The sequence below is a fragment of the Nothoprocta perdicaria genome, unplaced genomic scaffold, assembly GCF_003342845.1.
Source record: "Nothoprocta perdicaria isolate Ctin4 unplaced genomic scaffold, notPer1 scaffold_11, whole genome shotgun sequence".
Classification (NCBI taxonomy): domain Eukaryota; kingdom Metazoa; phylum Chordata; class Aves; order Tinamiformes; family Tinamidae; genus Nothoprocta; species Nothoprocta perdicaria.
Window position 1 is genome coordinate 7,062,601 of NW_020454205.1, and position 24,231 is coordinate 7,086,831.

General features: G+C 53.9%; 1 protein-coding gene across 2 annotated transcripts; it reads right to left on the bottom strand.

Annotated features, from left to right (window-relative positions):
* Positions 1–1,381: 1,381 nt before the first annotated feature.
* Positions 1,382–22,947, bottom strand: MLPH (melanophilin). 2 transcript variants are annotated; one of them, XM_026049721.1, is made up of 17 exons: positions 22,827–22,947; positions 18,187–18,408; positions 17,964–18,073; positions 17,509–17,547; positions 16,880–16,974; positions 16,411–16,539; positions 15,023–15,224; positions 14,725–14,888; positions 11,456–11,539; positions 9,316–9,507; positions 7,106–7,285; positions 5,109–5,264; positions 4,839–4,931; positions 4,088–4,165; positions 3,543–3,600; positions 1,921–2,018; positions 1,382–1,508 (listed from the first exon to the last, which is right to left on the bottom strand). In XM_026049721.1, the coding sequence occupies exons 1-17, from the start codon at positions 22,934–22,936 to the stop codon at positions 1,482–1,484; spliced, it is 2,037 nt and encodes a 678-aa protein (XP_025905506.1). In that variant the 5' UTR covers positions 22,937–22,947; the 3' UTR covers positions 1,382–1,481. The 2 variants fall into 2 exon arrangements, with proteins under 2 accessions (XP_025905506.1, XP_025905513.1); XM_026049728.1 differs by lacking the exon at positions 7,106–7,285.
* Positions 22,948–24,231: the final 1,284 nt, after the last annotated feature.

Below are 24,231 nucleotides of genomic sequence, written 5' to 3' on the forward strand. Positions count from 1 at the left end.
CAAATCCTCATGGATGTCCCTGACTTGCAATGGGAACTGATATTTTCTAAGGAAAGTGTTAAAAAACCTGTCAAGCCCAGGAATGCTGCAACAAAGTGGGAAGGCGCCCCTGGCTGCTTTTAAGGTGCACTTCTCAAATTGACCTTTTCTGAAACAAGATTGACCAGTACCACAGGACCCCCTCCTCCCCGGTACAAGCTGGGACTCCACAGGGCAAGCTCACTGTGGGAATAGGTTCTCTTCCCTTCTGAGCATGGCGCCAGAAAGAAGGTTTTCTTCTTTTCTTTTCTTTTCTTTTCTTTTCTTTTCTTTTCTTTTCTTTTCTTTTCTTTTCTTTTCTTTTCTTTTCTTTTCTTTTCTTTTCTTTTCTTNTTTTCTTTTCTTTTCTTTTCTTTTCTTTTCTTTTCTTTTCTTTTCTTTTCTTTTCTTTTCTTTTCTTTTCTTTTCTTTTCTTTTCTTTTCTTTTCAGCAAGAAATTGGTTTTGTTCCATCGGGAAGGGTAAACACCACCCAGCCCATCACCCTGCTCTCAGGTGACGGCAAGGCTGATTCCTAGACAGTTACAAGTCTCTGCCAGCACCAAACCCAAACGTACATGGTACTTGCACAGGAGTTCACATCCTGGGAGTTCATTATCAGGGTGTTTTAGCTCAAATGCAGGGGAACAGCCCGGGGGGCGGCTGACAGGAGCTGGCCAAGAGCCACGAGGCAGGGGTGGAGGAAAGCCATGCCACATGTCCCGAGAGGGGCACCTATGCTCTGCTTGCTGAAGTGCTTTTGGACTCGCTCCAGTAACCAGTAGGGACATATTTATAAGCCACAAAAGCAGCCCGAGCCCCAGCAAGCTCTCCAGCCTCTCCTGAAGTTGGTCTAGAAACGCTCTGGCCTCACTGGGGGCCCCGGCAGCGCCGCTGCTCCGGGCACTCCGGGTGTACTCAGACAGGGCTGTGCAAAGCGGGGTGGCAAGGTGCTGGCTGGGAGCACCCCAGCCCTGTCTGCCCCTCGTGTCACAGCTCAGGGCCAGCGGCTGCGTGGTTCTCAAAGGGGTAACGGAAGGAGTTGGGGCTGAGCTAAGAATCCAGGCCTGGGACAAGGTGGGGTCCAGCTCTGCTACAGGAGTCTTTGTCCCTGCGTCACCATCGACAGTCACTCTTACAAGCGCTGGTTGAGCAGGTGACTCAGGGACAACGAAGGGTTTATCGAGACCCCCATACACGTTGGCCCCTTACTCCACCGGGCTGGAGCCAAAAATCCACACACGCTCCCTCCCACGTGCAGCTCCCCACCCGCGGCCTGGCCCCGGGGCCTTGCTCCTCCCCACAGCAGCTCCCAGCATGGCCTCCTGCTTCCCTCCATCCAGGCGTCAAGGAGAGCAGGGAGCAGGAGAAGGAAGGGCAAGCGGCGAGGGGAAAGCAGGCGATGCTTGGTGCCGAGGTCGTGGCTCGTCGGTGAAATCCACGGGCAGAAGGGGCCTCCTGTCCTCAGGGCAGGTGGGTCATCACCGGCTTCTGCAAGGGACCAAGGGGAGCACCTCAGTGCACGGCAGAGCTGTGACCGTGGCCGCCCCAGGGGACAGGAGGTCTGTTCTCCCCCCACCTCCCTGTCCTGGCCCCGGGACAGCTGACTGGGTGGCATGGGCCACGCTGGGGGTGGTGGGACTCAAGTGGGGTGTAAGTCTTGTTTTACTTCCCCCTCTGGGAGCTACTGACAGCCCAGGTCTCAGAGGGCTGGCGGGTAGGTGCCTCTGCTCTCACCAGCCACCCCACCACGAGGGCAGTAGACTCGAGGAGAACATCCTCGGGGAAAGGCCTGGGACCCGTCAGAAACTCCTGGTGCCCATGGGGAGTACGGAAACCAGGCCTGCTCCCTTGCAGATCCCCCCCAACATCTCGAGGCCCTGCCACGCTGCCGGAGTCGTACCGCGAAGAGGCGCTCCACCCTCCTGTTCTTGCCGTTGGGGTTTCTCTGCGTCAGAGAGCCGCGGTACAGGGAGTTGCGGTCAAAGTAGTCGTCGCTGCCTGTGTTAAGAGACATGAGCGTGGCTCAGGCAGGGGACGATCATCCATGTGGAGCTCGGGCAACTAGAAATAGCTCCTGAGGGCACATTGGTGCTGATCCTCCACTCACTCGCGGCACATCCCCCTCAGTAACGCCACTCACTTCACAGTGCTCACTTGCAGCCCATCGGGACACAAAAATGAGGATTTGACCTTTGGGTCTAAGGCAAGTATCCCCAAAGAGCAGCTCCTGCTCCACCCTGCTGGAGGTTTCAATTTCCCACTAAAGCGCTCGGCTTTTGTTATCCCCACGCAATTCACAACCGTGCCCGCACAGCGCAGCGAGAGCCTTCCTGTTGCTTTGGCAGCGGCTAATCCTGGCTGTGGAGTGCTCTTCGGCTTGCCACCACTTGGGTCGGAAGAGCAGAGTCACGGTGACACATCTGCACGCGAGTGCGAGCTGGGTCAGCCTGCCACTGGCCATCGCCCAAGATCTCTGCCCCAAGCCTCTCTGCAGTCAATGAAATTCCTTGGAAAGCCCAACCTTGCAAGGAGCTCTCATCTCAACTCTTGACTTACTAAATCACCTCCTCTTCACAACCACCTGTTTCCACTATCTTCTCCTTGACAAGCCCAACTTTGTGAGCCATGGACCTGCATGGATGACAGCCAGAAGACAGTCGTCCAAATCACCCATCCAGGGCAGAGAGGGGATTAGGCTTGCCTGGTGACATCAGATCTCACTGCACATCCGTCTATCTCCTTGTGGGGCTGACGTGTCCTCTGAGCTGCCCTTTGCAGGAGGGAGCACAGATGACTCTTCCTCAGCCCAAGGAGAAAGGACCTTACTACCTAACAGCCTCAGCTTCGGAAAGAGAACTTTTAATTGTCTCTGCGCATGGAGGAAATGCGATTCCTTCCCCGCATTAAATGATCTTTTTTCTCCCTTTTCCTGACTTCATCTTTGATTTGGCATTATCTGGAAGGAGAGCCTTTCTTTCTGTCTGTGAGCTTATGAGTCAAGATAAGGAAGAAATAGCAAAGTCATTTCCTAATGGGTCTTGCTGATGTCTGTCCGGATGAAACCATTTCCAGTGATTGCTCCCTGCCACACAAGCTGCCGGGCCAAGTTGAAGGTCGCTGCCTACTTTGAAGCACTTGTAAGCCGTGAGGTTTGAGTCTTGGTTGTGGATCCCAGTGGCCGAGGCAGGCAGGCAATGGGGCGAACAATACATTCCCCAGCACGACACTATGAGGAAGAAGTTGCTGGAAGAAGAGTGGTGGGCTCAGGTGAAGCTCTGAGATCTACATGTGAATGCATAGCCAATGGAACCCCAGCAATAAGTAACACAGTGTGTCCCTGGACACTGGGCTAGCAAAAACCCAAACTGGTCTCCTCTCTGGCACAGGACTTGGCTCGCAATAGCTGGATTGACAGAAGCCCCAACACAGACACAACGGTGGCTGAGTGTGGGGACTGAGTGTCCTCCCAGCTTGGGCGATGCACTTGCAGCTCCCCGCTGCCCTCTTGGCAGCAAGTCCTACCTGCGAATTCAAGATTGCTGTTGAACTTCCTCCTGAACACCTGGGGTCCCGACATCGCCTGCAAGAGGAAGAGGAGCAGTCTGTAGATGAGAAGGGGATGGGAGGATGAAGCCCACCATAAGGCTGCATTTCTACCACTTTGAATGTGGTCCTCTCAACACACGCTGGCCTCATTGCCCCCAGGCCTGATGCTGCACTGCGTGCACATGTACGTACCCCAGGAAGCTCTACCAGCCAAGACATCAGCAGCCAAAAGTGACACCAGGCAGCTCAGGCCACAAAAACCTGCCCAAGGTCTTAGACATCAGGTCATGGAGAGGATAAAGCCACCAATGCCACTAATACCTAAGCCAGGACAGACCTGTTGCTGTGTGCTGAAATGAGACTCGCCCCAGCAGAGCAGAGCTCATGGTCCCCATGCTCACTGAGACCCCAAGGACACCTCAAAATGCCATTTTTCAATCTCTGTTCCTCTGGCTGCTGCTCTAAGTGGCCTCCTTGAGCACTGGAGAAAGACCTCCAGCCCAGACCAAACACATACTCACTTTAATGTCATCCTGTGACTCGGCGCTCTGCAACCCCGGGCTGCTGCTGGCAGGCCTAGGAGATGGGAGGCGAAAGTCCTGCAGATGGAGGGAAAAGCAAAGGTTTCTCCGTGTGGGGCGGTGGAAACGGGTGGAAAAGCTGTCAGACCAATGGGCTGTGGCTACGTGGTTTCACAGAAAGGTTCAAGATTCGTGCAGAGGTAAAAGCTGTGCTAAGGGACTGTGCATTGAACTAGACGGGACTCAGGAATGGGCTTTACCCATGGCTTTTTGGACAACTCAGCCTGCCTTTGTTTGCTTTCTCACCAACTTTGCTTAGCCTGGCCTGATCCTAAGGTGAGTAAATAAGAAAGGCAGGGTACTGCCGTGGGGAGAACTCTCTGACCAGCTGCTCTTATAAAAATCAGTACAGAAATGCACAGGTTGAGACTACTGAGTATCAGGCTGGGATTCCTCCTACTGTGGGCAAGCTCAGAGGCGAGAGAACAAGTATTTAAGGAGAGACCCTGAAGGAGATCTGCCCTGGATCATGCAAACATGCATGGTTGAACACCCAGCAGGGCTCCTGCTGAAGCACAGGCTGCAACGAATGTCCTAGGCTGATAACAGGCTGCCGTGCAACAGCCCTGAATCCCCTCTTTGCAGGAGAAGAGAGAATCCCCCTGCCCAACATGCCAGGGATGGAAGTAGGAGATGATGCAGCATCCATGGCTCGGGGCTGGAATTTCACCTCCTCCATCTTCACACTCACCTGTGCACCGGATTTCTTCCTCGCCTTCTCCACCGACTTCACTGTCAGCCCTGCGGCTGTCAGGGCCGCAATTCGGGTTTCGATATCCGATACCTTTGGAGAGAGGCAAATACACAGTGTCCAGGCTGCCCACAACTGTACTCAGAAAGGCACAGCTGCCTGCCAGCAGTGCGAGGCACTCAGGTAATGAAAGCGGCCAGGCCTCTGCAGCTCTGTTTGCTGTCACTGGGCGTTAGGCAGGTAACCAGCTCCCTCAGGTCAGGTCCTCACCTCGCTCTCTGCCTGCTGCACTTGAGCGGCGGCCGAGGCCACTCTGTCCTCCAGCTCCGACAGCTCCGAGTCGGTGGTGCCGCCGTGCTGAGCCCCTTCCTCAAGCTCCTCCAGGGTCTTCTCCAGCCGGTATGTCTTTCCAGCAGTCAGGTACACCTGAAACAGAAGGGCCACCGTGGCTCAACTAACGTCCCTGTCTGCCTCCTCCACTCGTGTGCCCGCAGCCCCAGAGACAACATCGACCACTGAGAAGATGGCCACTATTTACAACTGCCGTCCCGCCTTGCAGCACAGCCAGTACCATTCAGCTCTGGTAGGGCTTTTCATCTCATTTTCTCACTGCCCTGGGCTTCTCAAGAGCAGTTACCAAGGGGGTGAAGTGGTAAAAGGCTCAACGTGACCATGTGAAGCAGTACAACTGTGACCCACTCAAGTAGTGTCAGCATCTTTAGGTCATGTCTTTGGTGAGCGTGGATACCTACAAGCAAGTGCAGGCTACCATGTCTCATAGTGGCAGGCTAGAAAGAGGATGTTTGAGGATCAAGACAGATTGACTTTCCAAATTTGCTCCTTTTTAAGGGTGTCTATGTGGCTGGGTTGCCTGGGGGTAGGATCAGGATTTAGGAATTTGACTCGGTGCAGCTAACCCATCCTGCCCATGCAAAAGGCACCTGGGCACAGGAGCTGCTCTGGATATGAGTGATCCCTGCTGGGTGCCCCAAGTGACATAGGTAAGCATGGAGCCCAAGGCAACAATGAGGTGACTAAGGATGCAGATAGCTCCTGGGAGCAACACGTTTACCTTGCTGCCTAGATAAGCAACATGAAAGGAGTGTGACCATCCATCCTAGCAAACCCACCGAATTTACTGTCACTTGATTCCTCCTTGGCTACCACGAGGATGCGAGTCCAAGCAAGGCCGTTTACGAGGCATGAACGTGTCCATGTGCAATAACATTGTGGTGGCAGCAGCTGTTGGTGGCTGCCACGCTTTGCTGAATGATCCCCAAGTCTTGGTGCTGCTAACCTACGTCCTGCTGCACCTCTCCCGGGCTGGCTACTGCGTGCGGCTGGCTGGCACGAGCCCTCTCTGCATGTTGAGGTACCAACTTCCATCCCCCTGGTCCCGCTCGTGCCATGAGGCAGCACGAATGCAGCTGCAAACACCACCCCGCGCTGCAAGCCGTTCAATGCGCCAGTCCTGGGGATGGAGACGTGTGTCAGGCTACTACCTGGCAGAGCCTGAGCATTTCCTGGGAGCAAGAGCACCCAGGCGGCATTCCCGGGAGGGCGGTGAGACAGGAATGGCTCCGGTGAAGCCCCAGAGGGATGCAGTGCCCATCAGCCCCCTTGCGTTCATGAGACCTGTGATTATGAGACACGCTGGTCCAGTCTCCTTCATGAAAACCTTACACTACTGGAGAGGAATCCAGTGGGACAACAGCCAGCTATTCCCGAACTGAGAAGAGGGTCCTGGCCTCCATCAGACAAGGCCTTGGGCTAAAAGGCCTTTGCTCTTCATCCATTGCTACCACTTCCTGCTGTATGAGGCATTTAAGTAAGTGTGATGAATCAGTCAATCCCTTGGTTACCTCTTGCCTGATGGATAAAAACTTTTCCTTTCCCTAAACTCCCCTGAATCTTACAACTCTGCAATTTACTATGCAACTGCTTCAAATTCCAGAGGAGGAGAAGTGCAGCTGGAAACATCATGTTTTCCTGTGCTTGGCTCCTCTCTCACACCCCTCCTGCCCAAGGAATACAGGCCAGGACCATGAGCCTGGCAGCCTCCTTCCACACCTTCCTCCCTCGCGTCTCCTACCCCTTCTCTGGGTACACCCCAGCATCTTTACATGCACATGGAGATCATGCACCCAACTTCCCGATTCTTATGGGATCCTTAGTCTCCTAACGCCAAAATACCCTCTTGCCAGGGGTTTTATCCTGCATTCCCCCTTCCTTCCCTCCCTGCTCACACAAACGTGTGGGAGCCTTACATGTGCTTCAAGGTCACGGTATGCTTCAGCCACCTCTCTGCTGTCTTTCAGGCCGGGGAGGGCGCAGGTGCCACTGCCCTGGCTCTCTCCGTGCACGGACTCATGGACCGCTCTCTCCGTGGCGTTTATGGCCCTCAGGACTTTGGCCGTGATGTCGCTCAAAGCCTGAGCTGAAGATCTCTGCGAGCGCCCGGCGCAGCCGAGGCGGAGGGCGGGCGGGAAGATGGAAGGGAAAAGAAAGGATGTTATTTTAGCAGGCGCTCACGGGGGTATAAGACCAGCGTGAACGGGGTGAGAGGGGCACCGGGCCTTCCGGAGCCAGAGGAAGACGGAGCTGCGCTAATGACAGGGCTCGCATTGTCCCTGGAGGGCTCTTGAGCGGAGACGGGAATGCGGCTAACGCAGAGCTTTGATCTCAGCCCGTGCGTCCTCGGTGGTGGCCGTGACAAAAGAAATCCCCTCGACGCAAGCAGAGGGCTGCCATTAGCCACAGCCAGCAACACCGCACTGCAAAAGGCCCCTTCGTTTCCTCCCAGCTCCCAACACGGCACAGGGGCTTTGGAAAGAAGTGATCCAGGGACACGTTTCCTCCCTGTGACTGGCCTGGCCATTGGAGCCGGCTGGCAGCAGCCCCATGGGACATGGGGATGGGGCACCTTGAGGGACATCCTAGCAGCTCTCTGTTGCAGAGGGGCCTTCCCTGCAGTGCCAGCATCTACCTGGAGAGGAAGCCGCCCTCTCGCCCCATTTCCCCCCAAGCTGCCACCCGGGATGGGCAGCTCTCCTCCTGCACCAGGAAAGCACCGTTTGAGGTTGCTTTATACTTCAGTGGGTTGGAGCTGGGATATAAATAAAGCCGAGTCTGTGGCAAAAGACAAAGACTAGCATTGCATTTCCCTTCTGCTAAAAGCTGGGAGAAGTGTCCCCCTTCTCTCACCCCAAGGAGTCCTGACAACAGTATGTCTTGTAAGTGCTGCCTGCATTAGCCCTTTTGCTTGATAAGGCATTAAGCATATTTAAAAATAGACTGAAGAAACTCATCATCGTCCTCTCTGCTGATAATTCCCTAGATACCAAGGAGATGGAGGTGATATATGCGCTGGAGACAAAGACAAACAGTTGTGTTCACAACCACACGTATTTCCAGGCAAGCCGTTCCGCAACGAACCAGCTCACTCCATCCAGCTGATATTTTTATTATTTTATTGTGCCTCAGTGGCACAGCCAAGCTGTATGTTTTCCATTAGGAAGGCTGCTTTTATCGCAGTGTTCCCCAGTTAAATTTCTTCCCGTCCAGGCAGGATGCTCACACAGAAACAAACTCTGAATCACACAAAACCCAAATGTTGCTGTGGGCAGGCCAGTGAGGTGGAGTGGAGCTTCATGAAAGCTTGTACCCATTGCCACGAATTCACATGTGACTGGGGATGCAACTTGGTTCAGAGAGTTACTGGGTATCCTAACAAGGGGTGTCTTTATGAATTATTTCTAGCCAATATCAGGAAAGCATAAAGAGAGTTGTAAAAATAAATAAGTGCACTCATTAAATGCACAGCACATGTGTGCACATGGCTGCTCCTACCACACTCCTCAAGCCACCTGCCCAGCAGCAGCCAAGCTTTGCCTTACAAAACCTAGGCACAAAGGCGTACGAAACACGGCGCCCGGTGGCAAAATGAAAGCGTCGGCAAACTCAGATGAAAGGAGCTTTTTACGAGGGGACGGGGGCAGCGCAGCCCACGCTCGCCTCCTTTGTACGGCTCGGCAGCAGCGGATGTGTCAAACAAACCCATGCACGCTCCGTCCACGACCGTGGAGCAAGGGAAGGGATGGACAAATAAGCCATTAGAGACCCGCGGGGACGCTTACCTTTGAATGCTTAACCTCAGTTTTGTGCTAATGGACCGTCTTGATCTGCACAGCTGGAGACACACACAGTCTCCCTTCCCTTAATGCACATCTGAATCGCCTGGCCCGTCATCAGTCGCTCGCCACCGGGGCTGCCACACAGCCCTGCGGGCTGGCAGGTGAGGTTGGGCATCCTGCGTCAGCAAGAGGCTGAACCAAACAGGCCATGGTCCTAGCAGCCCGTGAGGTGGAAGTGTTGGCCAGCACAACAGACGTCCTGTCACAGCACAGCTCTAAGAGGCTTACAGCAAAAGGAATCGCAAATGTGCCCATAAAAGCATGGATAGGAGGACACAGATTACCTGGTGGGCCTCGCTCGCCACGTCATCACTGGAGGAACTCATCTCTGGTTTCTTCGCTCCCTTCTTTTCTTCGTGCTCCTCTTCTTCCGAAGAGATTCCTTTGTCGCTGATGTTGCTGGCCAGCTCCTCCAGCTTCCTCTTCAACTCCTCCTCCTCAGCATCAGGATCAAGCTGTGACTCTGGGGCTGGAGGCTGAGGGAATAGGAAGGAGATTTGTAAGGGTTGCAGCCTTCAAAGACTGGCTGTGGGGTATGCCTGGGTCCATGCACACCAAGGCAGGCCTGCTGTCCAACACAAAGGTGGGACCAGAAGCTGCCCAGTGTCAACAGTGACATCCCACACCACATTCCACGCTCCTGCTCACACACCTTCTGCATGCAGGACAGGCAAGTAGGGGAGCAAAATGGAATGTAGTCCAAATTCTTGATGTTTACACCTCCACACACATAGGACATATTTGTTTTCCCCTGTGGAAAATTGGCTTTCTCCCTTCTCACCCTTAAAAAAAACACCACCAAGCTAACACTGGGGAGGCTGAGAGATTTGAGGCCAAACACTGCGGCGTTTTCATTTGAATTGCCACCTGGCTAGAGATCACCCAGCCCCAGCCAGCCCACTTGGCTGAGATAGGAGCCGCATGAAATACTGTTCCCCAAGGTAGCTTAGCCATACGAGACCAGAACTTCTTAGGTACCAAGAAATGAGAAAGCACACAGGAAATTGTCCTGTAAGAAAGAAGCCATATTTCCACTTGGCAGTATTATTGCCTACAATTTATTTTAACTCAGGAAGAAATCCTAACAAAATCTCAGCAGCTGGAAGGGATTTCCAGAAGATACTGAACCCCCTGTCCTTGGCCTTAACATGGGAATGCAATTACCTGCCTCATACCTGATGGCTTCTGTCCTTAACAACCTTCAGCAGCAGCAGCATTTCCAGCAGGCAATACTCCCTCCAGGCAACCCATTCCAGGGCTCTGTCATCTTTTCTGCTAGAAAGCTTTCCCTAATAGTTAACCTGAATCTGTCCTGGAGCAGTTTAGACCCCGTTACCTCTGCTCTCATCTGTCACGGCCACGAGAACAGAGCACTGCTGCTCTCTGAGGGAGCTTTCTGCCTACGTGGGCACTTTTATCCACCTCATCTTCACCTTCTGGGAGGCTGAACTGCTTGCATTTTCCAAACCATCTCATATATAACTTCTTATAGTTATGTAACCATTTTGGTTGTTCTTTTATGGAGCCCAGCTGATCAAAACTATAGAGGTTTTCTTGATACCACCCTTGACAACTGCAGCTCTCAGCCTGGTGACATCTACAAAGGTAACGTGCTCGTCTTCTACTCGAGCGTCTTGATTACGGAAATTACGAATGTGGCTGCCCCCATTATGAATTTTGAAAAAGAAGAAGAAATCACATGGTTTTACTTATGCCTAGGTGGGTTTTCTGTAATTATTACCATCCATTCCACTGAGTGATCAGCAGCCAGAACAGTTCACTGTAATGGGTTCACATTAAGGTAAAGGAAAGAACATAGCCTAAAATTAGAAGGCTAGAATCAATGCAAAGCGACCTATATATTCCCAGATACTATGCTGCTGCCCAGCTTTAACTTAATTTGGCTGCCTTCTTGCAAGCTTGACAGCCTTGTAAGGCAAAGGGAGCCCAGAAGAGAGACAAGAAGTCCTTTCAACTAGGACCTTTTACTCACAATAACCAGGTCATGCCCCTATACAGCTCCAAATGAACTATGACAGCTCACTGACACCTGTCACAAAATATTGCCAAAATTAATATTTTACGGAATATCGAACTGAAGCGCAATTCTTCTTGTGCCGAAGAGGCACTAGCCTGCATGTGGGCTCAAAGGCCACAGGTTGAACTCACTTCTGTTTCTGTCCTGCCACGCAATAGTTTCTAAGGCAGATCTGAAATGAGAGGAGTTTCCGAGGCTCAGACAGAGGATTAAAATCAACCAACCAGCCCTGAATCCTTTGGTGCTCCTTGAGCACCATCCTGCCAGCTGAAGGATGGATGCAAACCACACCAGGCTGGCTCCTAGCATCTCCTCCACCTTCAAGGAGGCTGGGAAAGGGCCAGGAAGATAGAAGTGCTGTAGTCACCCTGGCTTTGCCCCATTACCTCATTGGAGCGCACCAGGATTTTTTCCTCCAAGCGGTTCAGCATGCGTTCGATTGCGGACATGCGTTTGTTGAGCTCATGGATCTAGAGGAAAGGAGAGAGCAAAGGAGTAGAGAGCAGACCAGCCACCACCACCAAGACAGTGAGATTAAAGCCTGGGACATGTGCAACCAGCAGGAGAAAGAAAACAGTGAGAAACCATCACCATGGCCTGAGCACAACCCAGTCGCAGGCAAGGTGGATGGCAGGAGGTTTCACCACATAACAGAGGGCAATGTAGGGACTTGGTGTGCACAACGAGCTTCAATTAACTCCAGAGCAGCAAGCAGCACCAGGAATGTTGTCTTTGCAAAGCGGTGCCTTGCTCAGGGGACTGTGGGTCTGAATGCAGTTCCAGCCCTGAAATCACACTCATCTGATTGATGCAGACACGTCAAAGCAAGCCATGGAGGTACACGTTGTGCTGACTGTCAGTGGGTGACCAAAAGAGTATAAACAAACCAAAAAGAGGATGGGGCTTAAAAAGACATCCCTTGTAACCCATAAGACCTCCAAGAGGTGCCTGGCCTCTCCTCAAATCTGGAAAACTCAAAGTAGCATCAAGCCCACACAGGGGAGGAGGGAAGGAACCACAAACTCCCAAAAAATCAAAGAGAACATGCTTTCTGTGCTCAAGAGCAACAGAGCTCTTCCTGTGCTCTAACATCTCCATCTGCTTGCTGAGGTTATGCCACCTTACTGGAAGGTGAATATAAGACCCTGATGCTCGGGAGAGCGGAGCGCTGTGATTACCATCCCCAATTGAACGTGTCATTAGCAGCATTAAACCTACAGGCAGGAGGTGACCCCATACATCTGTGAGAGCATGAGAGCATTGCCCTGGTGATGAGGAGACAGTGAAAGGTCATCGACTTCTGAGCAGGACACGGCAACAAACACAATTTAGAGCTTCAGCTTCCTCCAGACTATTCAAACGTGGTCATGGAGAAAGCTGTGCTAGGTGCTTCCTCCATGAATCCCCATCAGGCCTGGACCACCTTGCAGTGTTCCCTCCATGACAGAGGCTGGCAGATGCTGCTGTGTATTAGAACATGCAAAGTGAAGAAATGAGAAGGAAATGCAGCCTGCAAGGTGAACACCAGTTACACAAACTCGCACCAGCTTATGGGCTGCAAGGTTCCCCTGCAAGGTTCTGCCTCCACTGCCCAAAAGCAACTTGGAGGAGCTCCAAGACCTCTAGGTGAAGGGTTTACGTGAAGGAGAGGAGACAGGTTGCAGGAAAGAGAGGAAAAGGCCTGAGATGGGCAGAGCCTTGGACATGTAGAACCACTCAGCTCTCTTGAGGAATGGCAGAATACAAATAGTTTTTTAAGAGAAACTTAACCAGCAAGCTGGTGCTCTTCCATGTGGCTTGGCTCTGCTCCTACTGCAGCCAAAGACCTGGGTCTCTGCTGAAATCAAGCGGTGTTTATGCAGCTGCAATGTCCTACCTCTTTGGGCTCTTCACAAGTCTTGTCAGGTTTGAGTGAGCGTGTGTTTTTTTGTTTCTGTTTTGTAAAAAAAGCTTCTTAAAAAAAAAAAAGGAAAAAAAGAAAGGTTTTCATAGCTCATGGAGTCACAGGGCCAGGGGCGGTCTTTTTATTCCCAGAAAAGGTAAGTTTCTCATGTGGACTGAAAACGGGCTGAAAAGCATGCCCTGCCCAGGGTTAAAGCAAACCCAAAGCAGTCTAGTGCATGCATGGTGACTCTCAGTTCAACCCCGTGTTTTGAAGAACCTGCATGAAGCACCCGCTGAGCTCAGGAGAAGCCAGTCTGCTGCCTTCTGTCCCTCCTCAGGCCCCCCCATCCTGGGTAGGAAAGGAAGAAAAAGAACCCCTTTTGAGCCACCCTCAGCTCTGCCAACGTGAACGCTAGAACTGAAACCTGTGTTTTCTTGTCTGCTGCAGAACCGTGATTTCCCTTGGAGTTTTCCAGGACGTTTTCCCTCGCTCTCATCTCCGGGCTGGTACCCGGCCTCTCCACAGCCAAGGGCACCCGCGCTGCGCGTGTTGCTCTGAAGTTAATGGGCCGGTGGGTGCCTGGCTTGCTGCACGGGGTGAGGGAAGGCTGTGTGGGAAGGTGGTTGCTAGCTGTAAACGCATCAGCAGCATGAAGGCAGGAAGGATGAAAGGCTATTTAAGCTAATGGGCAGTGTTGGCATGAGAACAAATGGGGTTAAATTGGGAGTTAGGAGGTGTCTTGCAACCATTAGAGTGGCAAGCTTTCCTGACAGCCTTCGGATGGGTGAGATGGAGCCAAACATGTTGCACCAAAACTTGCTGAAGCACCGTTAGGTGAGAGCTTGCCCAGCTGGTGAAGGAAGTCATCTGAAGTGTTGGTAGGAGTTTGGCCCCATTTCCCCACTGCAAAGCACTCTGCATTTCATGCCTAACGTACCGTGGTCTCGTTAAGGACACCCATTTACTGCTGACTGGAAAATGAGGAACATTCGCTCATTAAAACACACGTTGAGAAAAATAAAGGCAAAGGAAAGGTTATGGATTACCCAGAAGTGTCCACCAGCACATGCAAAGCTACCAGCTGAAAGCAGAAACCAGAACTGGCTTTTCCCATGTTATTTGTGTTGCAAAACAACAATGTGTGTTTTGCAGCTTAAGAGGGCGAGGCTTTGTGCCACGCCAAGCATCCTTAAAGGTGTCATCAAGAACTCCAGGTCCCTGCTTTACAACTAAAGCACGTGCTCGTAGCCCTTCAGACACCTCTAGACAGCTCCTCTGTTATGGTTCAGGAGAGGGATGTGACAAGTCGGACTGATCCCGTCCTACCGAGCCTGCAACACTCTCCACACTGTAAAAGAAAGGGATCTTGACACTGATTAAATATCCCTCTCCAAGCTTTGGGCTGATCGTAGCGCACCAGTACATTCAATTGAGAAAGGTCCTTCTGGGGACAAGGCAAACCACAGCTGAAACACAGGTTAGCAGGGACAGGCTGGTAAATCAGCAGCACTGAAGGCAGGGTGGTTATTACAGCAGCAGCAGGCTCAGGCTGGAACAACAGTGTTTGATTTCCTCTTTGCCATGAATGTGGTGGAATGAGGACAGAGCTCCAGGGTATATTTGCATGATCCTAACAGGGCAGAGGCTGCATCAGTTTGCCACCACTGCTTTTGCTTCTTCTCCAAAGCACTGCCCTACACCTCACAAATAACAAGCATGGTTTATGGTCACCAACCTGGTCCTACAAGAAGTTTAACAGCTGCTGGATACCTGATTTCCAGAGGGGCTGACATTTTCCTGGGAGGAGGCTCTGTTCCTGCGTTTCACGTAATGGGATGCGTAGCTGGTGAACTTCTGGGGCCCCTTTGCATCCTCATCAGAGGTGTCCATGTCTGCGGAGTACGGGGACCGAGGCTGCTCGTTCCAGGGGCTGCCTTTGGAGAAAGAAGGCTTCAATACAAAGACACAAGAGATTCATGCCCAAAGTTACCTCTTTCACTCTGCTCCAAGTACTCACAGTTACTCCTCCCCAAAAGGAGGCAGGAGGAGTCTGGCTGGAGACACCTACCAGGTTTCACATTCCTTTCCAGGCTCCTTCTCCGCGAGTTGACCGTGAACCGAACCTCAGTGCTGAACTCCTGCTTGGGAGGGCTCGTGCATGGTCCCTGTTCCTGCAGGACGGGGGGGAAGGCTGTTGCCAGATCTGCCTCCTCAGCCACGGTCTCCTTCTGGGAGGCATCCTCAGCGGAATCGGGGAAGTCTGGGAAGGCCTGAGAGACAAGGATTGCTGCTGAGGAGCTGTCGTGAGGTTGCTCTCCATCATCCCCTTCCTGAGCTACAGAGACTAGTTTTGCCCTCTAATAAACGCATACATTGACCTTTCATAATGACAGTTCTTAAAACTTCAGATTTTTAAATATATATATATATTATATATAGTATATAAATATATTTACTGTATATCTTATTATTATATTACATATATCTTATTATTATATTACATATATCTTTCTTTTTTCTTTCTTTCTGTGAACCCCCAGCACTACCTATAGCCACTGCCAGGGGGCAGCGTTAAGTCTTATGAAATCTGGGCACAGGCTGCCTTCAGGCTCAGGCTGAAAAACCTTGGTCCTCAAGATCTGGCCTTTAAAAACCATCACGTCCCCTCACTTACTAGAACATCCTCAAGATCTGGCCTTTAAAAACCACCACATCCTCTCACTAAGACAAAAAAACAACCTTCTGTCCCTCAGGTAGTTTGCAAACTCCAAGCTGAGCCAAATGCTCTCAGACTTCAGCCCTCCCTCGCCTCACGTCAAATTTGGCAGCACACGGGCAAGCTCAGGTAAAAAAAGAACAAACCTATTTGTTTATCCCTAGCTCTAACCAGCTTATACTAATGCAAAGTCGTCCTCCTTCACAACCTTTAAAATCCATTTTTTTTTTTGGTAGCTCTCAGGAAAAGGAGAAAAAAAAAGACAAAAAGAAAAAGAATCTAATGTTCACACAGTTCTGTGCCCCAAGTTCTCTCCCCCAGTATCCTGTCCCTCAGGTATGCTCATGAGGGTCATTCCAGCTCTACAGGAGCTTCACACAGGCAGTGTAGGTCTGTCCCTTGGTGCTGCTGGGTGACTACGTCTCTAGTGCCACCACATGGACTAAAGGGCAAAAAACAGCAGAAGAAAACCATTGCCATCAGCAAAGCAATCAGCAGGAAGGCCAGAGAACCCCTTGCTGTCCCATCCTGCTGCTCAGCCCTGCTGCAGTTTGACATCCTATTTCTGACTCAAACTTAGACAAGGGATTTCTTGCAATAAAAGACAGGACAGCCAGCAGGGCAAGAGGAAGGCAAGGCCATCACCTGCCCAAACCACCACGCAGTTGATAGCTGGAGGAGAAAACAGAGGTAGTGAGGAGGGAAGGAAAGAACTGCAACGTCCGCCTTGCTCCTAGTACCTGGAAGCCCTCCGGGCTGCTGGCTGCTGGAGAGAGCTGTGCAGACTGGCGCCGGGACTGAGCAGAGTAGTCCGAGTCCAGCTCAAAGTCAAAGGGATGAACAGACAGCAGGCGCTTGGTCTTGCGCACCTTAGGCAGCGTAGAGGGAAAATTCAGTGTGAAACTCAGGTGATCTTGGGAAACAGGAGGGAGGGTATCTGTTCCTCTAGTGAAGGAGAGGTGTATGGGCAGGAGCTGGGACTTTCATATCTGTGAAGGACTCCCTCACTGTCAGGACCAGGTCCTTTTACAGAGGGCAAATAACTGTAGTTTCACAGATTGGCTGTTTCTACACAATCTGAAGTGGGGTTACTGCAGATTTTGAGCAAGGCACAGAGAGCCACCACCACCACCATCACCCAAGGAAGACCAAGGGCAGCAGTTGAGGGCACTAAGCTGGGCAGAAGAGGCCACAGGTGGAAACACTCACTGTGCTGTAGCCCTCTGCTTCAGCTCCGCGTAGGACATCGTCTTCATTGTCACTGTCATCCCCTGTCCCACCACTGGTGGGCAGCTGGCATTCACCTGCAGGAAGACAACAGCACAGGGTCGGTGGGCAACCTCAGTACCCTCTTGCCTGGCATTTTCCCCTTGGGCACACCTGTAGGTAGGTTGTGCTGCTTATCTGGGTTGGAAGAGGATGGATAAGGAATGCCTAATATTATTTTTTTCTCCTCTCCACAATCTGCAGCATAGCCAGCAGGCTGCCTAACTAAATAGATGGGGAAAAAGCATAAAAAATGGGCAGCAAATTCCCACGACAGCCCCACCATGGCCTGGAAGCTAGTGGCCTTTTTGGGGTGCAGCTGCTAGGCGGCAGTGCAGATATCTATGGGTAGCACTTGGCCTTGCATAAGCTTGGATGGGCTCTCACTGCATCACCTTTGAGCTCTGCCCCTCACCAGCATGGAAGTGACCATGGCAGGAGCCCACATTTCAGGGACCACCCTCAGTCCCCACAGCTGGAGACCATGAAGAGTCAAAGCCAGTGAGCATCTGGCTTGGATTTGAAACCTGCTACAATTCTCTTTCAAACAGCAATCCAAAGAATAAACTCACTGTTAATGTCTGGCAGGCTGTAAACTCTGTCATGAAGACCTAAATGAGAAGGAAAAAAAAGGAGGGGAAAATATATATAAATATATTTTCTTCAGGTACATCACACAGAACAGGTGTCTGAGTTGAAATCCACTGCAATTTGAGCATGAGGCACCACTGGCAGGAAAACTCAGCAGCGGTGAGGGCAGAAACCAGGACTAGCCCCATGCAGGGCCTATTTAGGTACAGGCAGAACCAAGGAAGAGGAGGAGAGTTTCAAGAGCTGAAGAGCACTGGTATCCGCCAACATGTGGGACTGCAAACACTGGGGATGGGACCTCAGCTGCACCCATACGACTGGGAAAAGGCACTCGGGGCAGCGAGGGGGAAACAGGATGGGCTCGGGTGGCTCAGCGGGGACTCGAGGAAGGCCAGGCCCGTTCACAGGGCCCAGGAGGCGCCACGTCGCTCCTCACCTGGCTGCAGCCTGCCGCACAGCGACTGCAGCACCTTGGCGCTCCCGAACCGCTTGAAGCGCGAGCGCACGTGCTCGTAGTACCACTCGAGGGACCCGATCTTCACAATCCTGCCCGAGGAGGGGAGAGAAGACAGGGATGAGCCAGGACACGCACCCACCCTCAACGTGGGGACCGCGGTGCCCTGCACGGACCCGTGCGAGCGCCGGCGACCCGCGGGTACCTGGACAAGCGGCAGGGATCGCAGACCCAGCCCTGCTCCTTCTTGTTGTAGCGGCTGCAGCCCTTGCACGTGTAGAAGTGGCAGTCCAGGCACTGCCGCTTGCTGTTGAGCAGGAACTTGAAGGGCTGGAGGCAGTGCACACAGTGGGTCTCGTTCAGGTGGGACTGACGCGTCAGGAACTCCCTCTTGCTGCTCTCCTTGTCAATCTTGCACTTGAGATCCCTGCGGGAACCCCCCCCCAAGCAGAGCAGCGGGCATCAGGGGAGGGGATGGGGACACAGATACCCCAGGCCAACAAGAACTCGGGCTGTGGCCTTGGGCTCCAACGCCGTTCCTGCTCTCATTGCTGCAAACCTGCAGCAATGCCAGAGATAGTGGTAGCACTGCACCAATTTTGACATCAGCGCACCCACATCCAGGATTTCTCCACTGATTTCTGTTGTTTAATTCACCCTGGGTGCTTTTACCAACATGATATAATCCCACCACTCTGTGCAGCCTCCCACATGGCCACCTCCATGCTTGACCATTGTAGGGAACAATTTTCCAGGGAACGTCTCCGAGTTGCGGGGTGGAAACAGCTGCAGGGCAGAGCTAATTCAGGAACGTGTCACGGGGTAAATGAGCGGAGCTGAGCAAAGAAGCGACAATGGGGCTGCAGGTTCAGGGCGAGCAAGGATCTGCCGCTGTTGCATTCCAGGCACAATTTGGCTGTGCCCAAATCTGTCTTGTTTCACCTTGCACAGTACAGAACACAAATGTCAGGAGTCCCGGCAGAGCAACTGCTCTTGCAAAGACGTCGGCCACATCCCAACCCGCCGTGACCTTTGAGCCTGGAGTCCAGCCGGGAATTAAAAGCTTTTCTGGACTTCATAATGGCAAAAAGCAATCGGAGATTAAAAAGGACATGTCAAGTAACCGTGCCAGATGATCCAACCAAAGAATGCTCTACAGGTTGGAAAAACGGGTTATATTTGAAATGTCCAGCTATGAGCTTGGGAAGCAGCTGCCTGTTGGCGCTTGGAGGAGAGAAGCAAGCCCTGCGTGCACCAACCCTTGCTGCACGGAGCATCACCGTGGGATCTAACACCCGTCTTATACCCAAGACCTTTGGGGGTAAATTCAGCAGAGGCTTTTCCTAAAGGCAGAAGCAGCTAAAGGTGTAGCGAGGTTCAGGCTGTTCTGGAGCAAACAGCTGCAGGAGATGCTCACACCAGACCCACCAGCGCCCAGCCAATGTGGGTGCTTTTGAAGAGCACGCTCTCCTGGCACCCTGCTCCACCACAGACTTGCCTGGCTAGGTCCCCACGTGGGTTCAGGCCAGGACCAAGCCCCCAGCAATAGCCAGGGACACCCAAAACACACATTGCAAGCTACCGAGCCTCCACGTCGGAGGCAAGGACCTCTTGCCTGGCCTGAAGGCTATTTGTTCTCTGGGCAACGCACTGACTCAAATATGTTTGTCTTTGGGGCTATGCTCTAAAGCCAGTGTTTGACTTGTAGGGAAGGTCCTAGAAGGCTTGTTTTCTGTAGAGGCACGGTAAGGAAGCTGCATTTTCCAGCAGGGAAATCAGGCCCACAAACCTCAAGCAACCAGGCGGCTTCACCAGGTCTGCATCCTGTTCGGCAGCGGTGCCGCAGCTAAACTTTCCTCCGGGGCTTCCCGAAGGACGCAGGTGGAACGGGAGACGGAAGGCGCCACGGCTGGACTAACCACGCCGGCCCAGGAGGCAAAAGCTCAGCTGATCTCAAGCACCGTCCTGCAGCGGCCCTGGGACAGCCGGGCAGGCAGGAAGCTCCGGGGGCTGCCTGGCATGGAGCAGGAGGCTCCGGCTCTGCTCCTCGGGCCCTCCCGGAGAGGGGGCAGCCGCACGGCAGGAACAGAATCCGACAAGAAACCTCCGTGTAACCGCGCGCGCTCACGAGGGCCGAGCTCTCGCGTTTCCCCCGGGAAGACGTTCCCAGGCCGCTTGCTGCCCGCGCTCGCTGCGCCCGGCGGCGGCGCCCGCTCGCATTAACAGCTGCAGACCCACACCGTGTAAAACCAGCACAAGGATCGACCCAAGTTTTCACCTTCGCTTAGTGCACACGTTAAGCAGTCAACTCACCCGTGGATACTAACTCCTAAAGCAGAAGCCCAAGGGGGCACAGCCTGTGGCAGCTTTACACACCACCCCCTAACCCACCACACAAGCCATGGGAATGGGCCTGCTTGCACTCACATTTATCCTTTTTTTTTTGTAAACAGGTGCTGCAGGTACCTAATGCAGCGCCCCGGTCTTAACCCCGTCGAGACGGCAGCGCCAAAGCCTGAGGATTAGAAAACAAACAAGGAAGAGGAAGCGCCTTTCTTGGGGACACTGCTCCCCTTTGAACGTGGATCCGCGGTTTGCAAACAGGTCCTACCTGGCCATGGCTCCCAGGTGCCACCCCAAGCTCCAGGTCGTCCTGCTGCGCTCGGGCTCTTCCCGGCAGCGTCCGATCTTTCCCCAAACTGCTCTGTCTCGTTCTCAGAACTGGTCAGACCCCTCCACCCCCTGCCCCGCCAGCACGAGGTGCCAGAGGAAGGACGAGCCCCGAGCTGAGCAGTCTGCACGCTGGCCATCGGGGCATTTCGCAGGCGCAGCGCTCCCCTTGCACGTCAACGCGGCCTCAGGCTGCCCAGGGCTTTTGTCCCGTAGCCAGGAACAGCTTTTTGCAGAAAAGAAAGCTCAGAGGGGGCGCGGGGAGGGAAGAAAAGGACCAAGGAGGGTGGCTGGATGTTCCTCCAAGGCCTGCATGTTGGGGCAAGCCGAGGGGAGGAAAAACAAGGGAAGAGGGGCAAGAGGATACGTGGGTACTGAAGGCCAGTTGCATCGTGTCCCGACTTGTTGCAAGCAGAAAAATGCTCCCGGCCAGGCGTGGGAGAGCGTCTGGCAGCCCGGGACCGTCTGGCAGCCCGTGATGGGCGCTATATGCGCAGGGGGGCAGGCCCCGAGCTGGGGCTGAGGCTCACTCTGGGAGCCCAGCACGCGGCCCCGAGAGGGGCTCGGCGTCGCCCTCCTCTCTGCCGTGGGGCGCAGCAACGTCAGCTCCCTCCTTCCTCCCCCAGGATCAGCTCGGGGCCGCCCTAAGGGAGACGCCTGGCCCTGCTAGGCAATCACGTCTGAGTTTGTAAAACACCCTCCTCTGATCTCCGTGCTGCACTCGAGGGCTCCCAAGAGCAAGGCAACAGATGGTGACGCCGAGTCAGCCCTGCCGCCCTCATGGGCTGGATTTTCTGGATCACCCGCGAGCTTCTGTGCAAGCAGGAGCACGGGGAAGGCCCCACGATGTGGGGCTGGGAACCCCTCTTTGCAGGGGAAGCAGCTCCTCTCACCAGCTGTCACCAAAACGCACCCTGAATGGCAGAAGTGAGAACCAGAGTCTTCCTGCATGGCCTCACATTCCATGAAAAGTGACTTTTCCAAACCTGTTTGCTCCTTTCATTGCTAGAAGCGATGCCAACTTCTTTCAGAGCATGCAATGTGACGAGAAATCTTGTTCCAGCCTCTTTAAATGGGTCCCTGAAACGGCTGCAGCGGAGCTGCTGGCCATTTTCTCCCCAAAATATTGACTCTTCTGGAGAACCCAGGAGATGTGCCCTGCTCCCCGTCGGAGTTAACCAGGAACTCCATGGGTCTCCCAGCCCCCCCATCCCAAGCCAGGCACTTCCACTGCATGGAAAGGCTTCTCCGGACATCCTGGCATGGGAGGCTCCCTGCGGATGCTGCCCAAGGTCTCGCTCCCACCAAGGAAACAAGCGCCTATATGCTGACTGCTCCGGAACACTGCTGTGAAATTTAAGTGATTGGCCCTGATTTTGGCCCTCCTTTAGCAGCAAACTGCTAACCCTGTAAACAAGGTATCAAGAGGCACAGTTTTCTAAATCAACATGTAATACACGAAAACAGCTGGGCAGAGACCAGCCTCAAGAATTTATCACATTTAATAAACTTGCCAGAAAACAGATATCAACAGTTTTGCATCACAGCTGAGCTCTTCTGCTCCCCAACCAGCTTTAGCCCCTGCTCAGATGCCAATATCCCATGCCGAGCTTGGAGGAGCGTGACCCTTGCCCGCATGATCCCTATGATTCCCTCCAGACCCTCGGGGCAGCCGGGCTGTCTGTCCAGCTCACAAAATCAGGAGCTAGATGGGTTAGCAGAAGGGCTGCACTGCCCGAAGGTGGTCCTGGAGCACCAGCATCGTGCTCCGATAGCGAGGAAAGCTTGGCCAAATCCCAGTAGGATGCCTAAAATAAACTTGGGAAACTTTGAGTTCCAGGTAGTGATAAACAAGGCTGGGGAATCTTCTTGCATGGCTCAGTAAAGCGAGGGAGCCAGATCTGATGGCTGATCTTGGTGAAACCCACCCAAGCACCAAACCCAACTCTAGCCCGGACGTTTCCTCCATATGGCCGGAGAGCCGGACACTGTCCTGGTGGCAGGGCGAGGAGGCCGGCTGGCCCCAGGGTGGCAGGAGGCATCGCCCGGCAGCCCACAGCCCGGGAATCTCGGCAGCCGAGTCCCGCCAGAGCCCGGGCTGCTCCTCCTCACCCACCGCCTCAACCAGGGGCCTTAGTCCTCGGTGCCGTGCACACCCCCGGAGCAGATACTCACTCCAGCCGCTCCTCCTCCTTCTTCCGCAGATCAAAGTCCCGCTGCACGACTTCCCAGACATGCTTGGCCTCGTCGTCCGTGAGCTTGGAGAGATCCAGCTTGCGGCCCATGTCGCTGCTGCAGGAGGAGAGCGGGGCACGGTCTGCCCGCAGCGCGCGGGGCCGGCTGGGGCGCAGCGCCAGCAGAGCCCGCCCCGGCGAGGCAGGCGGCAGCGCCGGCCCGCAGCTTATCAGCGCGGATCCCGCCCGGGAAGGCCGCCCCGCGCGCCCCGGGGCAGCGCCGCGGGCCCTCGGCCTGCCTCGGACGAGACGCCCGGCTGCAAACCCGCCGGCCCCTGGCATGGGGCGGGCAGCGCCCACCACCTCAAACACCCCCTCGCGCCTCTAAGTCGCTCCCCGTGCCCCCAGGCAGCACCTCCCCTGAGGCCTGCGGGGGGGAAAACAGCCGGTTCTCCCCCTTATCAGAGCTAATATCGGCGTTCACCCATTTTTTAACCCCTCCCCAGCAGGCAGCCAAAGGAAGAGCCAGAAATGGGGGGAAGGAGATCAGCAGAGCAAGCCAAGGCTGCCGCAACAGGGCCCTCGTCGCCGCCGGCCACCCGTCCTGCGGCCACCAAGGCTTCCCACCGCGCATCGCCTGCCTATGTGCCCTGCTGCAAGCAAACACCGGACCCACCTCTGCGGGAAGAGCTGGGAAGGGGCTCCGGACCCGGACAAATCTGGCACTGGAAAACTGCAATAGCTGCAGCTCCCACCGCGAGCTGGACGTTGGAGAGGAGCTGGACACTGCCAATTGATTCCCTGCTGCCCTGCGGGCAGAGACACGACCCCCCTGAGCAATTAAATTATTGGCAGGAGCGGGACACGCGGGTCGAGCTGCTCCTTATATAAGCGCATTTGAGAGCCTCGCTGCACCCGAACAGCGCAGCAGGTCAATAGATACTAATTAACATCACAAGGGAACCCTGTTCGGGGACGTTTCGGGGCAAACACGCCAAGAGCCCCAGCGCCTGCGCTTGCACCAGGCTAAGGGGCTGGTGGGCAGTGGCCAACGTCCTGTGACTGGTTGCAAGCCCCGGAACGAGGGGAGGTTGAATAAAAGGGGGCAGAGGCGGCCCCCTGCTCAACCAAAGTGTCAGTGAAGCGCTGCAAAGTGCCAGCCCCCTGCCGCAGAAAGCAACAGTTTAGCTGGAAAACCATCCCCTGGGAGCTTCCTGCACGTAGGTCCACAGAATGAATTGCAAGTGGGGCATTTTTCCCAGGAAACGCACCCCGGAGATGAGCATGTAAATCAGCAGAGGGGGGTTTCCTCCTTTCCCTTTGCAAAGCACTTTGTTGAATTTTGCTGAAATTACCAGCTTCTAGCGAGCACGGACTCTGCTTTGAGAAAGAAAACTCAATCTGCC

Coding starts and splice junctions, on each gene's coding strand:
- MLPH (XM_026049721.1), bottom strand. CDS start 22,936: ATGGGCCGCAAGCTGGATCTCTCCAAGCTCACGGACGACGAGGCCAAG. Junction 9,508..11,455: donor TCCTGGTGCGCTCCAATGAG/GTAATGGGGCAA, acceptor CTATTCCCTCAG/CCTCCAGCCCCAGAGTCACA. Junction 3,601..4,087: donor AGTCACAGGATGACATTAAA/GTGAGTATGTGT, acceptor TTCCTCTTGCAG/GCGATGTCGGGACCCCAGGT.